The sequence below is a fragment of the Taeniopygia guttata genome, chromosome Z (genome assembly GCF_048771995.1).
Source record: "Taeniopygia guttata chromosome Z, bTaeGut7.mat, whole genome shotgun sequence".
Lineage (NCBI taxonomy): Eukaryota > Metazoa > Chordata > Aves > Passeriformes > Estrildidae > Taeniopygia > Taeniopygia guttata.
The window spans coordinates 68763119-68775393 of record NC_133063.1 but is presented as its reverse complement, the minus strand read 5'-3'; the positions used below and the strand labels follow the sequence as shown (position 1 = coordinate 68775393).

Here is a 12275-nt window from a genome sequence, read left to right as displayed (position 1 = left end):
CTGTCCACTTGGGATAGGGTAATCCTGGATGTACATGCAGATTTGAGGACTAGAGGCCTGGGGAAACAGATCTGGGGGTTTGGGTCCTGTGGCAAGCTGAACATGGGTCCTGGCAGCCAGGAGGGCCAGCTGTGTCCTGGGGACATCAGGCACAGCATGGCCGGCCAGGCAATGGTGGGGATTGTCCTGCTCTGAGCTGGGGCAGCCTCACCTGGAGTTCTGGAGGCAGCTCTGGGTGCCACAGTAAGAGAACATTGAACTATTAGAGTGTCCAGAAGAGTGTGACCAAGGTGGTCACAATGAAAATTCTCAGTGGCAAGACTGAGGCCGTTTGGTTTCCTCAGCTTGGAGAAGAAAAGATTGAGGTGACCTCAGGGCAACCTACAACTTCCTCAAGGTGGGCAGTGCAGTGAGATGTGGTAATCACCTCTCTCTGGTGCCAGTGATAGGATATGGGGAAATGGAATGAAGCCACATCAGGAAAAGTTCAGACTGGACACTGGGAAAAGGTTCTTCATGGAGATGGTGGTCAGTGATTGAATCGTGCTCCCCAGGGAAGAGGTCACAGCACCAAGACTGTCAGAATTCAAGGACTGTCTGGAGAACACTCTTAGTCATATGGTCCATTTTCAGGTAGTCCTGCAAGGAGTGGGGGTTGGGATTCATTGATTCATATGAATTCCTTCCAACTTGAGATATTGTATGATTCTCTGATTCTATGGATAGAAGAAGAAATGTGAAAACTTAGCAGTCAGTAGGATTGTAGTAACATAGTAGAATGCTATCCAATCTACCTGACAGTGCTCTGGTTACCAGCTTCCTGAGAATAGGATTTTAATGACAGAAAACTATAATTAAAATGGAGTGAGCAGCTGGGTCTTTGCAAACCTTCATTTTTAGGAGTGCTGACTTTTCCAGGATAGGCGACTGTAGTTATAATGCTCTTTCACTGAGCAAATCAGCTTCAGAATTGAGGATGTGTGTTTTTCTTGGTTTAAAAAAGATAAATTTTAAATTAAAATTGCTTTAAAGAATTTATATGATCATTTAAAGCCTCAGTTGATTCATTCCTACCTCATGAGGAATTTTTCATAGTAGTTTTTTAAGGTCAGGACAGGCCTTATAAGATCATTTGTTCTGACCTACTTGAACAATGACCCCAGAATTTCACTAAGTAATTTTGCCATTTTGCATGTTTCAAAGGGTCCAGCTGGGCTCTTCCCTTAACATCCAGTGACATCTGAAGCTAAGTTGACTATGTGGAAAATACTGCTAATGGTGATTATTAACAACATGTCCTGTTTATCGTTTTAGGGCACTCAAGAAGCTGTGTAATAGGGCTGAAGGTAGACTGACTGACTGCAGTGTCTGCCAAAACTGTAAGGGGTGACTCAGCAAGTAAGAGAATTAAGATTCTTTTCTGTCTGCCTCTCCACATACCAGTGCTTTGTAAAGAAGGGCTGGCAAAAAAAATATAAAATGGAATATAATTTTTTTTAATCCTGAGATAGAGCTTTTCCAAAATGCCAGATCTATGCAGAGCTGAACCAACATTCACTCCATGCTTTGTCTCCACTCATTTCAGTTATTTGGATTCAAATGCAAGCAGGTAAGCAAAAGGATCCATTCTGCTCTGTATTTCAGGTGTCTTTGCACCCTATCATCCTGGCAGACTTTCTCAGCCATCAGAATGCCATGCTGTGGCTGACCAAATGCTTGCCTGCTCATTGCTTTCTCTATTTCTGCCTGTTTGGTTTTCTTTTTCCCCCACTTGCCAACCCTGCAACTGCAGCCAGCCACACAATGCTAGGAAAGGATGTGTAAATGGAAAGAGAGGGTAATTGAGGGGTAGGATAATCAGCATCATCTAGGCAATCTCTTCCTGCTTCCAGGGAAGAGCTCACGTGCCTGTGCAATCCCTTTCCTTCACTCATTAGTGTTGCTTTCATCTGGAATGGAAAAGAACACAGAATGCCAGCTACAGATATAGACAAGAGGCAGAGGAGCAGACTGGGGTTGTCACCTGAACATTTAGGCTGTGTCATCCAGGGCAGCAGCAGTGAGGCATGTCTGAGGGGTGTATTGCTGACTGCAGCAGCATACCTGAGTAAGAGACCCGGGACAAATGAGTGTGCCCCCGCTGCTGTTGTGCATCAGTGTGTCCTTGTTGGTATCTATTTCCACCTCAGCCACTCTACATTATCGCTTTCCTCTCTTAGTGAACTTCTACTTAGTTTTGTAAATTATAATTTTTTTAAACAGGTAAAGCCACAGTATTTAGGTGCTACAGCAAGTCAACACATTAAAGCAGGAAACACACATGAAAATGTGACACGTACAGAAGCAGCAGTACTATATTCCCTATCTTAGTGAGTTCATAAGCCTTTTTTACAGATGGGATGCTGAAGAACTAAGTGATTTAACCTGGAAACAAGCAGGAGAAGAATAAATCAGTATTTTCTGGGACTTGCTTACTCTATGTGGTGTCTCATTTATAAACATTAGCAGCTCTTCAGATGCAGGCAACTGGTGCCAGCCCTGCAGTGAACAAACAGGAAAAGCACACAACAGCAGCAGGAAGATAAAAATTGTACTAAATTTGTGCGAGTGAATATGAACTATATGTAAAGAAACAGGAAATATGCTGGATGCAGAGACCAAGTCATGGCAGTAATACATTGCTAAAGCTATGGGAGGAGTGACTTGTGCAATCAACAGCTTTAAGTTTCCTAAGCATTACAGATTTATGGGAATAAACACTTGCTGACAGAGTCGCCAGTTTTGCTTTGAAATCTTTCTCATATCACTGAAAGGGAAGAAGAATTGATATGTTTATGCAGTGTTTCCACTTCCTCTCTCTGCCAGGAATTTACACTTGTGGGTATTTTTATTTGTTTTGCTGTTTCCTTATGTATGATAGAGGTACATTTGACAGGCAGTATGTAGTAATACAGAGATTTTTTTTTTTTTTAATGTGAGAGGATTCTGCAAAACAATAATTCTGCTATCAGAATTAACAAAAAAACAATCAAAAAATCAACAGCAGTAAGTCACAAAATGGAAGCCACAGACGAAGGTTTGGAACAGCACAATCTTGCACGGTCCCTGACCAGCTGCAGCTGCCAGCAAGAATTTCTGGATCCATCTAAAATGGTTACCCTGGCTGTGACAGTATTAGAGGAAAGGGGGATGAAAGCCATCTTCGTAGCTGCTGTAGTGTGACGACCCATCCTTAAGGGAAAGGAAGCACTGAAGATTTGTGACCAAAATGAATAACAAAAGTCAGGGAGTCCACAATCAGAAAACTTTATTACCTAACTACACACTGGGCTTGGAAATCAATGTGTTAGTCCCCTGACATGAGCACAAGGCAGTGGGTTTTGGATAAAGGGGTAGGGTTAAAGGGAAGAGAAGGAAAAGAGGGAGAGATGAATTAAAGAAAGAGAGAAAGAAAAAGACAAAGAAGAAAAGAGAGACAAAAAAAGAATACCCGTCCTGGTTCCAGTGTTGATCCAGTTAATGGAATGTCAATCCTGGCTGCAGTGCCAATCCCGGCAATAATGCTGAGTTCAGCATCAGTCCAGCTGTGCTGGTCTGGTCTATGAGATGTCCAGGGTCCTGAGGGCACTTTCCAGGCTTGGGGGTTACCTTTTTATCGACAGGTTTCTCTACCCTAAACACAGGTTTCCCACTTTCTATGTCAATTAATTACCATGTACAGTCTTTTCTTTCAGGCCTTCCTGGACATGGGTCAGAGGGCTTTGGTGGTTTTTGAGGGCCTTAATCCTACTCTATAGTCAACACCCTCTTCTTGGCCTTATTCTTGTGCTTATGCTGTACTGTGCTGTGGCTCTTTCTCACTGAAAAGTGCTGTCCTATTTCCGCCTGGCCCCCCTTCTCCAGCCATATCTTGGTCTTTCTCACAGCATTTTAATGCCAGCAGTCCTTGGCTATTACCAACAGTTCCTGGTTGGCTCCAGTGCCATACAATTATCAATGTTAGAGACTCACTCATTGGTCCCTTATATTCTGAGAATCAAGAGCTCAAAAGGTCTTCCTTTGGACACTTTACAGTTGCAACAGAGTGGGATTTAGTCATAGTAATGTTCCATCATTCAGGTCTTTTCTCTGTAACTTTGTTTGAAGGTTTGTCAACAAGAATATTATTCCACTTGAGTTCTTAGTCAGAAAAAGTCAGCAAAGAAAAATAAATCAGCAAAGAAAAATAAGTTTCCAAGGCTGTTCATTAGAAAAAAAAAAAAAAATTGTGCTAGTTAGACACCTGTTAGTTCCTGGGAACAAATTATGTTTCTGATACAGTCAAAAGGAGCTTAATATAAATGGAGTTTGTCAAGGCTTAGGCCTAATGAGGATTTCTCAGATTGTAGTGCAGACAGGGGCAAGGGGAGTCCATCACCACAGTCCACCCTGCAATGGAAGTCAGCTTCTCTGGGCCTCCACACAGTAGTCATCTCTGGATGCTGTGCTGGGGAGACTGCCAAGACAACACTGTTATGGACAGGCTTACAACAAAAACTTCAAAGTAACAAAAAAAAAAAAAAAAAAAGCAGGCCAGTTAATTAAAATCAAATAAGCCTATTTAGTACAGACAGAACAACTGGAAGCCAAAGCCTCCGGCTAGTCCGGAGACTGTTTCAACAATTTAGTAATTGTACACCTAGGGGTGTTTCCACGGATACCAGCTCCAAGCAAAGACCCGGGTGTCACACACCCCAGGCCTTTTAAAGTCTCTCTCTTCTTCCCTTCTTGGGGCGCTCAGGATCCGTGCTGTGATTGGTTTCTTTTTCTGTTGCTGATTGGCCCATAAGCTGGTGCAATAATTTTGAGATTCTTGCTTCTTATTGGCTGGTCTCTTCTCCAGTCTTAATCCAAGCTGTGGCTGTGTTCTACGATGTTATACTTCTAGAAGCTTCTCTGCCCCCCCTCCACAAAGATTGGCATTTCCTCCCTGGTTCCAGTCCCCTTTTAGGTGTACACAACAGTATTGAGCTCTAATACAACTAATCACCTTACTTTGTAGCCACAACATCCAACCCTGCACCACACCCTGTTAACTACATGTCCAATTATAACTTGTTCCTTGTATCAACAACAACCCTTTTTATACATACATTGTTAACAACATTGCCCAAAAGTTTAAATTTTATTTTTTTGTTCTATGAACAACACTGTTGCTGCTGCTGATGGCAGAGTGCTGCTGCGCAGAAGCTTTTTATCTTCTCTTTCTGTATCCCACATTCTCCTCTCTTTTCCTCGGGGATGTGAGGTGGTTTTCTGCTACTGCCTGTGAAGCCCAAAAGCACAGCTGTATGCATGATCACCTCTTTCAGCAGCCATTGAGCAGCACACTTGCAAGCTGACGCCGAAGATCCTGGTACTCGCTCATCGCCTGAGAGTGGGCAGCTGGAAACCATGCCAGCTGATGGAAGAGATTGGGTGGCTCAGCTGCTGCAATGACCAGGGGCAAGCTAATCTCCTGAGGCAATCTCTTGTTGCCTATGATAAAGTGGTTAAGGCATTTCTCCTCCAGAGAGCAGCGCAGGTTCACACTGATATCTCGCAGGCGCCACAAGAAATCCCTCCTGCGCCATTGTGACACGGGGAGACTGTTCAGGAGGTGCATGACGATGGTCTTCAGGGTGTAGGTGGAAAAGCTTGTGCCCAGAAGAAGGCGGCAGAAAAGCTGCAGACATCTCAGGTTGACCAACATCTCTTGCAGCCTGCAACTCACCTCAGAGCAGTCAAAGAGTGTCAATAAGGACTGGAGGGATCACAGCCTTTTCTGGAGGCAGCTCCAACCTTGGCAGAAATAAACCAACCTACAACCCCCTGGCATGAGGCTTTCCCACTACCACTGGTCCCACCAAAGCCAATTCTCCTGTCCCGCGGCTGAAGGTAGAAGTGAAGATGAGGAGAGTAAAGAGAAAAGCAGCTGCATAAGTTCGAGCACTAGAGTGAAGTTCCTATTAATGACTTTATGAAATGACATTACCAAATAATCCTTGGGTTAAAACTGGCTCCCCATCGCAGTAGTATGGACTTGTTTAGGTTGAAAAAGATCTCTAAGATTGTAGAGAGTCCACCCACAAACCTGACACTGACAAGTCGACCTTGAAACCCTGTCCCCAGGTGCCACATCCACACATTCCATAAGAGTCTCCAGACATGACGATATCATTAATTCCACGGGCAGCCATGACAACCCTTAACAACCTTTTCAGAGGAGAAATTTGTCCTTAATACCCAATCTAAGCCCCCCCGACAGAAGTTGAGGCCATTTCCTCTTGTCCTCTCCCTTGTTTCCTGGGAGCAGAGCCTGACCCCCACCTGGGCTGTGGCTCCACACTTCTCTCAGGGAGTTGTAGAGAACAAGAAAGCTCCCCTGAGCCTCCTCTTCTCCATTCTCAGCCCCTCCAGCTCCCTCAGCTGCTCCTCATCAGACTTGATCACCAGACCCTTTCCTGTGCTCAGGCCTTTGCCACCACTGCTTTGGGACCTGTTGCAGCATTCCACACTCCACACAGGCATCTTTTTATCTAACCCTTTCTTGCTCTGAGTGAAAGATTAACCCCTTTTCTTTGCAATGACCTAACTTGCAGTCTGATTGCTGGCTCTGCTTGTTTACTTCCCTTTTGCATCACCCTCACAAAAGAAAAAGTCACCATACTAAAGAAACTGCTGCTAGAGGGGAGTAGAGAAAGTCAACAAGTACTTTGTGAGCAATTCCCATCCTTTATTCATCAGTGCGTATGATTTGGGCTAGCCAAACAATTGGAAATGGTTGTTTCCCTCTTCCCCTGCTCAGGGTGCTTTAACAAGGGAAGACTGATGTTCTGGAGAGGGGAAGTACGTCCGCAGCCATTCACTTGTTATGATTCTCCAGGGCCTGAGTGGGATACATAAACCTCTGGCTCCAGCTAGAGGCCACTCACGGCTGGGTTTCTAAGCAGAACAGATCTCTCTTTATGAAGTATCACTCTGCTCCGTTAAGGTGTGTGGTACAATAGGCCCAGTATCTCATAGGGAACAAGAAGACAAGAGAATAGAGAAATTGATGCTTCCCGGGAAGTGGCTGAACATTGCTCGTCTATGAGAAGTAGAGAATAAATGTTTTTTCTCCTTTACTTTTGCATGCACAAACTCAAGTTTTTCACTTTAATTAACAGCCTTATCTCAACTGACTACTTGTTTTCCATTTTATGTTCTCTCCCCTGTCGCACTAGGAAAGGGAGTGTGATGGAGTGGCTTAGTGACCAGCTGGCATTCAGCCAAGGTGAACCCACTACACCCATTTTAAAAAAGGCTAGAAAGGAACACTCTGGAAATGACCAACCCATCAGCCTCATGTCAGTGCCTCGGAAGATCACGGAATACATCCTCCTTGAAGCTGTGCTAAGGCACATGGAGAACAGGGAGGTGATTTGGGACAGCCGAGGGGGAGTCTTGCCTGACCTACCCAGTGGCCTTCAATGATGGATCGAGTACATGAAGGGACAAGGGCAAGGCTACAGGTGTCATTTATCTGGACTACCGTAAAGCCTTTGACATGATCCCCAAAACATTCTCCCTAAATTTGGTGATGGATTTGGTGCCTGGACTGTTGGATGGATAAGAAATTGCATGCATGGTGCTTCCAGAGATCAACAGCTAAGAGTCAGGATGGACCTCAAAGTTCTGTTCTCTGAGCAATGTCTATTAATATCTTCATTAATCCTGTACACAGAGGTATCCTCAGCAGGTTTGCTGATGTCACCAAGCAGCAGCTGACACACCTGAAGAATGGAATGACTACTAAAGAGATGTGGATGTGCTTGAGGAGGGGAACCATATCAGTCTCATGTGGTTTAAAAAGATCAAGTATGAGGTGCTGCATCTGAGTCAGGGTAGGTCTCAGGATACATCCAGGCACAGTCTGGCCCCAGGATGCCAAGAGGATGGGAGCTCCTGCCTGTCTGTGCCCTGTCAGCCTGTTGTGTATGCCCCAAGGCAGCCAGGCTGTTACTACACCACCGTGTCCCTCGCTCTCTGTGCCCGGCACCTGCGGCCCTGCTGCCCTGCTCCCGGAGCCCTGTCCCCGGGCAGAGCCGTTCCCTGCCCGGGCACTGCCCCTTGGGGTGCTCCCTGCTGCGGCCTGGGCTGGCCTCAGAGCAGGGTCCCCCTGCGGGTGGCCCCGGGCGGGCCGCGTGTCCCCGGCCGGCTGTGCCCGGGCAGCTGCCTCAGCCGTGAGGGCTGCAGAGCTGCGGGAGCCCACGGCTCTCTGCCGGCCGCGCTCCAGAGCTCCCAGCTCCAGCTGGCAGGGCCTCAGCGCCCGCCCTGTGCCCTCCCGCAGGGACAGGCAGGCCAGGCCCTGCTTGCTGCCCTCACGGCGGCATTCCTGGCCCCTGCGCTCTCCAAGGGCTTCTCCGGGGGCACCCTCCTGCGGCCTTTGGGTCCCTGCATGGGAGCCATGAGAGACTGGCACAGGGGCTGTTGGCAAGGGCCTGGAGGGACAGCGCCAGGGCCAGTGGCTTCCCACTGACAGAGGGCAGCCTTAGGCTGGAGCTGTGCAAGGACTTCTGCTCTCTGAGGCTGCTGAGCCTCTGGCCCACGCTGCCCACAGGAGCTGTGGCTGCCCCATCCCTGGCTGTGTTCCAGGCCAGCTTGGATGGGCCTTGGAGCAACCTGGCCTAGCGGAAGGTGTCCCTGCCCTTGGCAGCAGGGCTGGGACAAGACAATTTCTAAGCACCCTTCCAAGCCAAGGCATTCTGGGATTCTGTGATCAGAGGGGCTGGGGGTGGCTTGGTTTAATTTCGGCTAGAGATAATTCACCGCTCTGAGTTTGGTTGAGTTCAAGGAGTCATGTTCATGAAGCCCAGATTCACAGCCCATGACATTTACCACTACTATAGGCCTGGCTGAGATCAATAAAGTCTTGCACACTCCAGATTCTGCACAAATTGCCTTTTATTGACACCAAAGCAAAGCGTTTTCCAGTTTGCTACTTATAAATGCACTAACTCTAGAGCAGGAATATGGGTTGCAACAGATAGTAAGACTGGATATGGCTTTACATCTGTACAAAATTTATATCACACATGTAATTTATTATAGGCATATGATATAGAATATATATTACAGAGTTATATTCATATTTAATGTATACAGCAAGTATATATCAGATGTATGCTATATATGTAATAAATATATCTATTTTATGAAAAACCTTCCAGACATAAAGGGACTATGAGCAACAATATGTGTCATAACAGACACTGACAATAAATATGTGTTCTACTGTTACTATTTAAACAAAATTACATATGCAACTCTTTAAAATTACTTTTTATCCTGATGTAACTCCATATTTCATATTTTGATATTATTTCTATTACTATATTGTTTGGATTTATTGTATTTTACTAGTATATATGATAATTCATAAACTTTATAGTACATAACAGGCATACACAATATATCTATCTATGAAACAAAAACCTTGATTCTGCTATAGATAAAATTTCATGTCAGCTCCAACACACGTGGTCTAATGCTGACATAAAGGTGTCTCTTCCAGGGACATGGAGAGGCTCCATCCATTGACTCATCCCAGGTCACCAGTGCCAGTTTTTCCTCATACTCTCTTTTGCCCCATTTCTTTTTTTCTTTTTCTATCCCAGATTCCCACTTTTTTCATGCTTGAAATTTTAGCTCTCCTCAAAGGCTGGGAAGAACTGCATATTGCAGGTGGGGTTTGGAGACTTCAGCTCAGCATGTAGAGCAGGGCTCAATGACAACTGGGTGCCTTTTTTGGAAAGTGAAATGATACAAAGAAGTAGAATAAACCCTCCTGTGGCAGTCTACTTTCTGAGGTGCCAGCAGAGGCTGTTGGACCTTCTCCAGAGCCTTTGCACGCATCCTCTTCTCCTTAGCGCCAAATTTGTGCTAGGAGGTGGTTGTCTGCTGCCAGCTGTGAGCAGCACAAGCACAGCTCTGTGCACATGGCCATGGCTCCTGCCCTTCCTTCAGTTATCCTCTCCGAGAGCGATTCTTTTGAACCTCTTGTGCAGCAGCCGCTAATCCTGCATTGCCTGGGTGTGGGCAGCCGGCCGCTGCGCCAGGTGACGGAAGAGATTGGATGTCCTACCCATTTTTACATCTGGGGGTAAATTGATGTCCTGAGGAAATGTCCGGTTACCCACAATGAAGTGCTCGAGGAATTTTTGTTGCAAACATATATGCAGGCTGTCCCTGATGTCCGTCAGTCGCTCCCGGAGATGTCCCCTGCGCCACGATGACGCAGGCATGGCACTGAGCAGGTGCATGACAATGGTCTTCATGGTGTAGGTGGAAAAGCTGAGGCCCCGAACAAGGCAGGAGAAGAACTGAAGGCATTTGAGGTGCAAGCTGTCAGGGGGGGCCTGCCTGGCAATGTACTTGAAGAACTCAGCCTCTGCCACAGCGTAGGACTCACGCCAGATTGTGCTTAGTGTGTAGGCCTCTCTAGGTTGGCTGCTCACAAAGACGGCTGAGTCACCTCTCCGTACCCCGAACAGCATCTCAATCCTGAAGCTTTCTTCACCATTGGTGGTCACATTGAATTGGCAGGAGCGTGCGGAGGGCAGCAGCGTTAAATGCCAGTTGTGTGACTGAGGGAAAGCTGGCCAGATTGCTTTCACCAGTTGCCGGAACCAGCGGGCAGTTTTCTGCACGTCCAGGTAGGAGTCTGTGCACAGGGTGTCTAGGAGGCTGGGTTCCTGATTGCTCCTCAGCTCCTCCTCGGGGTTGTGCAGGAAGCACAGCATGTTCTCACCCAGCTGCTGCCCCGTGCAGGTGCACTCCAGCTGCACGCGGACACGGAAGTTCCTCACATGCCTCTGCCTCGTGCTGTCCAGCTCCAGGTGGAAGCTGTGGCCTCGGGGAGGAGTCATGGGTATGAGCACACGGTACACGACATCCTGCTCACGGGGACTCCACCCTTCAAAGGCACTGCCCACCCCGATGGCTCGGTGCAGGACTGGGTAGAAACTGTCGAGCAAGACATGCGCAAAGTAAAATGTATAATTGTCCATCAGGTCAGTTACCCACCCACAGCCTCTCTGCAGGTCCTGTGCAGGCCACTGTATGCGCTCCATTATATCTTGTCCAACACGATCGTCAAAATTGTTGTCTTCTTGGACTACATTTTCAACATCATTGTCGTTGTTTTCTGCAAATGCAGCCCCATTGACAACATCATTTCCATCACTGTCATCTTCATTTCCAGCAACATTGCCAACTTCCTCTTCATTTGCACCATGGTTTTCTTCTTCATTCTCCTTTCTCCTCGGGCTGCTTTTCCACCCAATAATCCACAGGACCAAGACCAGGGCCAGGAGCACAGCAACAGCTAAGAGCTGCAAGTGTTGCATCTTCTTCTGGGAGAGCTGCTCCACCTGCTGCTCCAGCCGAAGCCTCTCCCATTCCAAGTACTTTGCACGCGCTTCCATGCGCCAATGTGTTTCCTCATCCAAACCATCACCCACGGGCGGCGGGTACTGGATGAGACGTTGCAAGAGCACGAACAGGAACACGACTGGATCCATGGTCTGCAGGAGGAGGGAGAGAAGGCCTTGAGTGGGGAAGGGAGGGCGGGAACTACTGGTTGCTGGAGGGAGGACAGGATGCTCAGGGTTCTGGGCGCAGGAAGGACAGGGCCCCAGACAGCTGGCAGGCAGCAAGAGCTATCCCAGTGCCCCTGGAGCTGCAGCAGCAGCAGCAGCCCTGTGGCCTGCCCAAGGCTCTCCCATGAGGGGCTGTCCCTGCAGGCAGGGGGAGAAGCCAGCCCCGGTTGCAGCGTTTCTGCCCCAGCCCTTGTCCCCAGCCCAGCCTCCCCGCCGTGTGTGTACTCACCGCTTGCCCAAGCAACAGAGGGCCAGCGTTAACCTGCTGGGGCCTTTTATTGCTTCCCCCTCTGTGACACGTCCTCTGTGATGTCACAGGTGCCAGAGCGCATCACAGCCCAGCCAACCCCACCCTTTGTGCCCTCAGCCAGCTCCTCCCTCAGGAACTCAGAAAGGCCCTGGTGCACTGCTTAAGGCTGCTTTTGAGTGAAGCTTCTTCAAATAACTCCCATTGTTCTCTCTTTTGGATTTATTTTCATCTGCCTTCCACTCACAATCTCATAGATATCCCTGTTGGAAGGCGCCCTTGAGGATCATTGAGTCTAAGCTTTGACTCCTCACGGGTTGAGCTACACTCAAATCTCAGAATCAGAGTGGTTGAAAAAGTCCCTGAAG

The 12275-nt window shown here is 47.5% G+C and overlaps 1 protein-coding gene across 1 annotated transcript; it reads right to left on the bottom strand.

Moving 5' to 3' along the window:
• Nucleotides 1–9700: 9700 nt before the first annotated feature.
• On the bottom strand, nucleotides 9701–11582 carry LOC121468224 (inositol 1,4,5-trisphosphate receptor-interacting protein-like 1). Its single transcript, XM_041711478.2, has one exon. It carries the CDS (start codon nucleotides 11580–11582, stop codon nucleotides 10074–10076), a length of 1509 nt encoding a protein of 502 aa, XP_041567412.2. The 3' UTR covers nucleotides 9701–10073.
• Nucleotides 11583–12275: the final 693 nt, after the last annotated feature.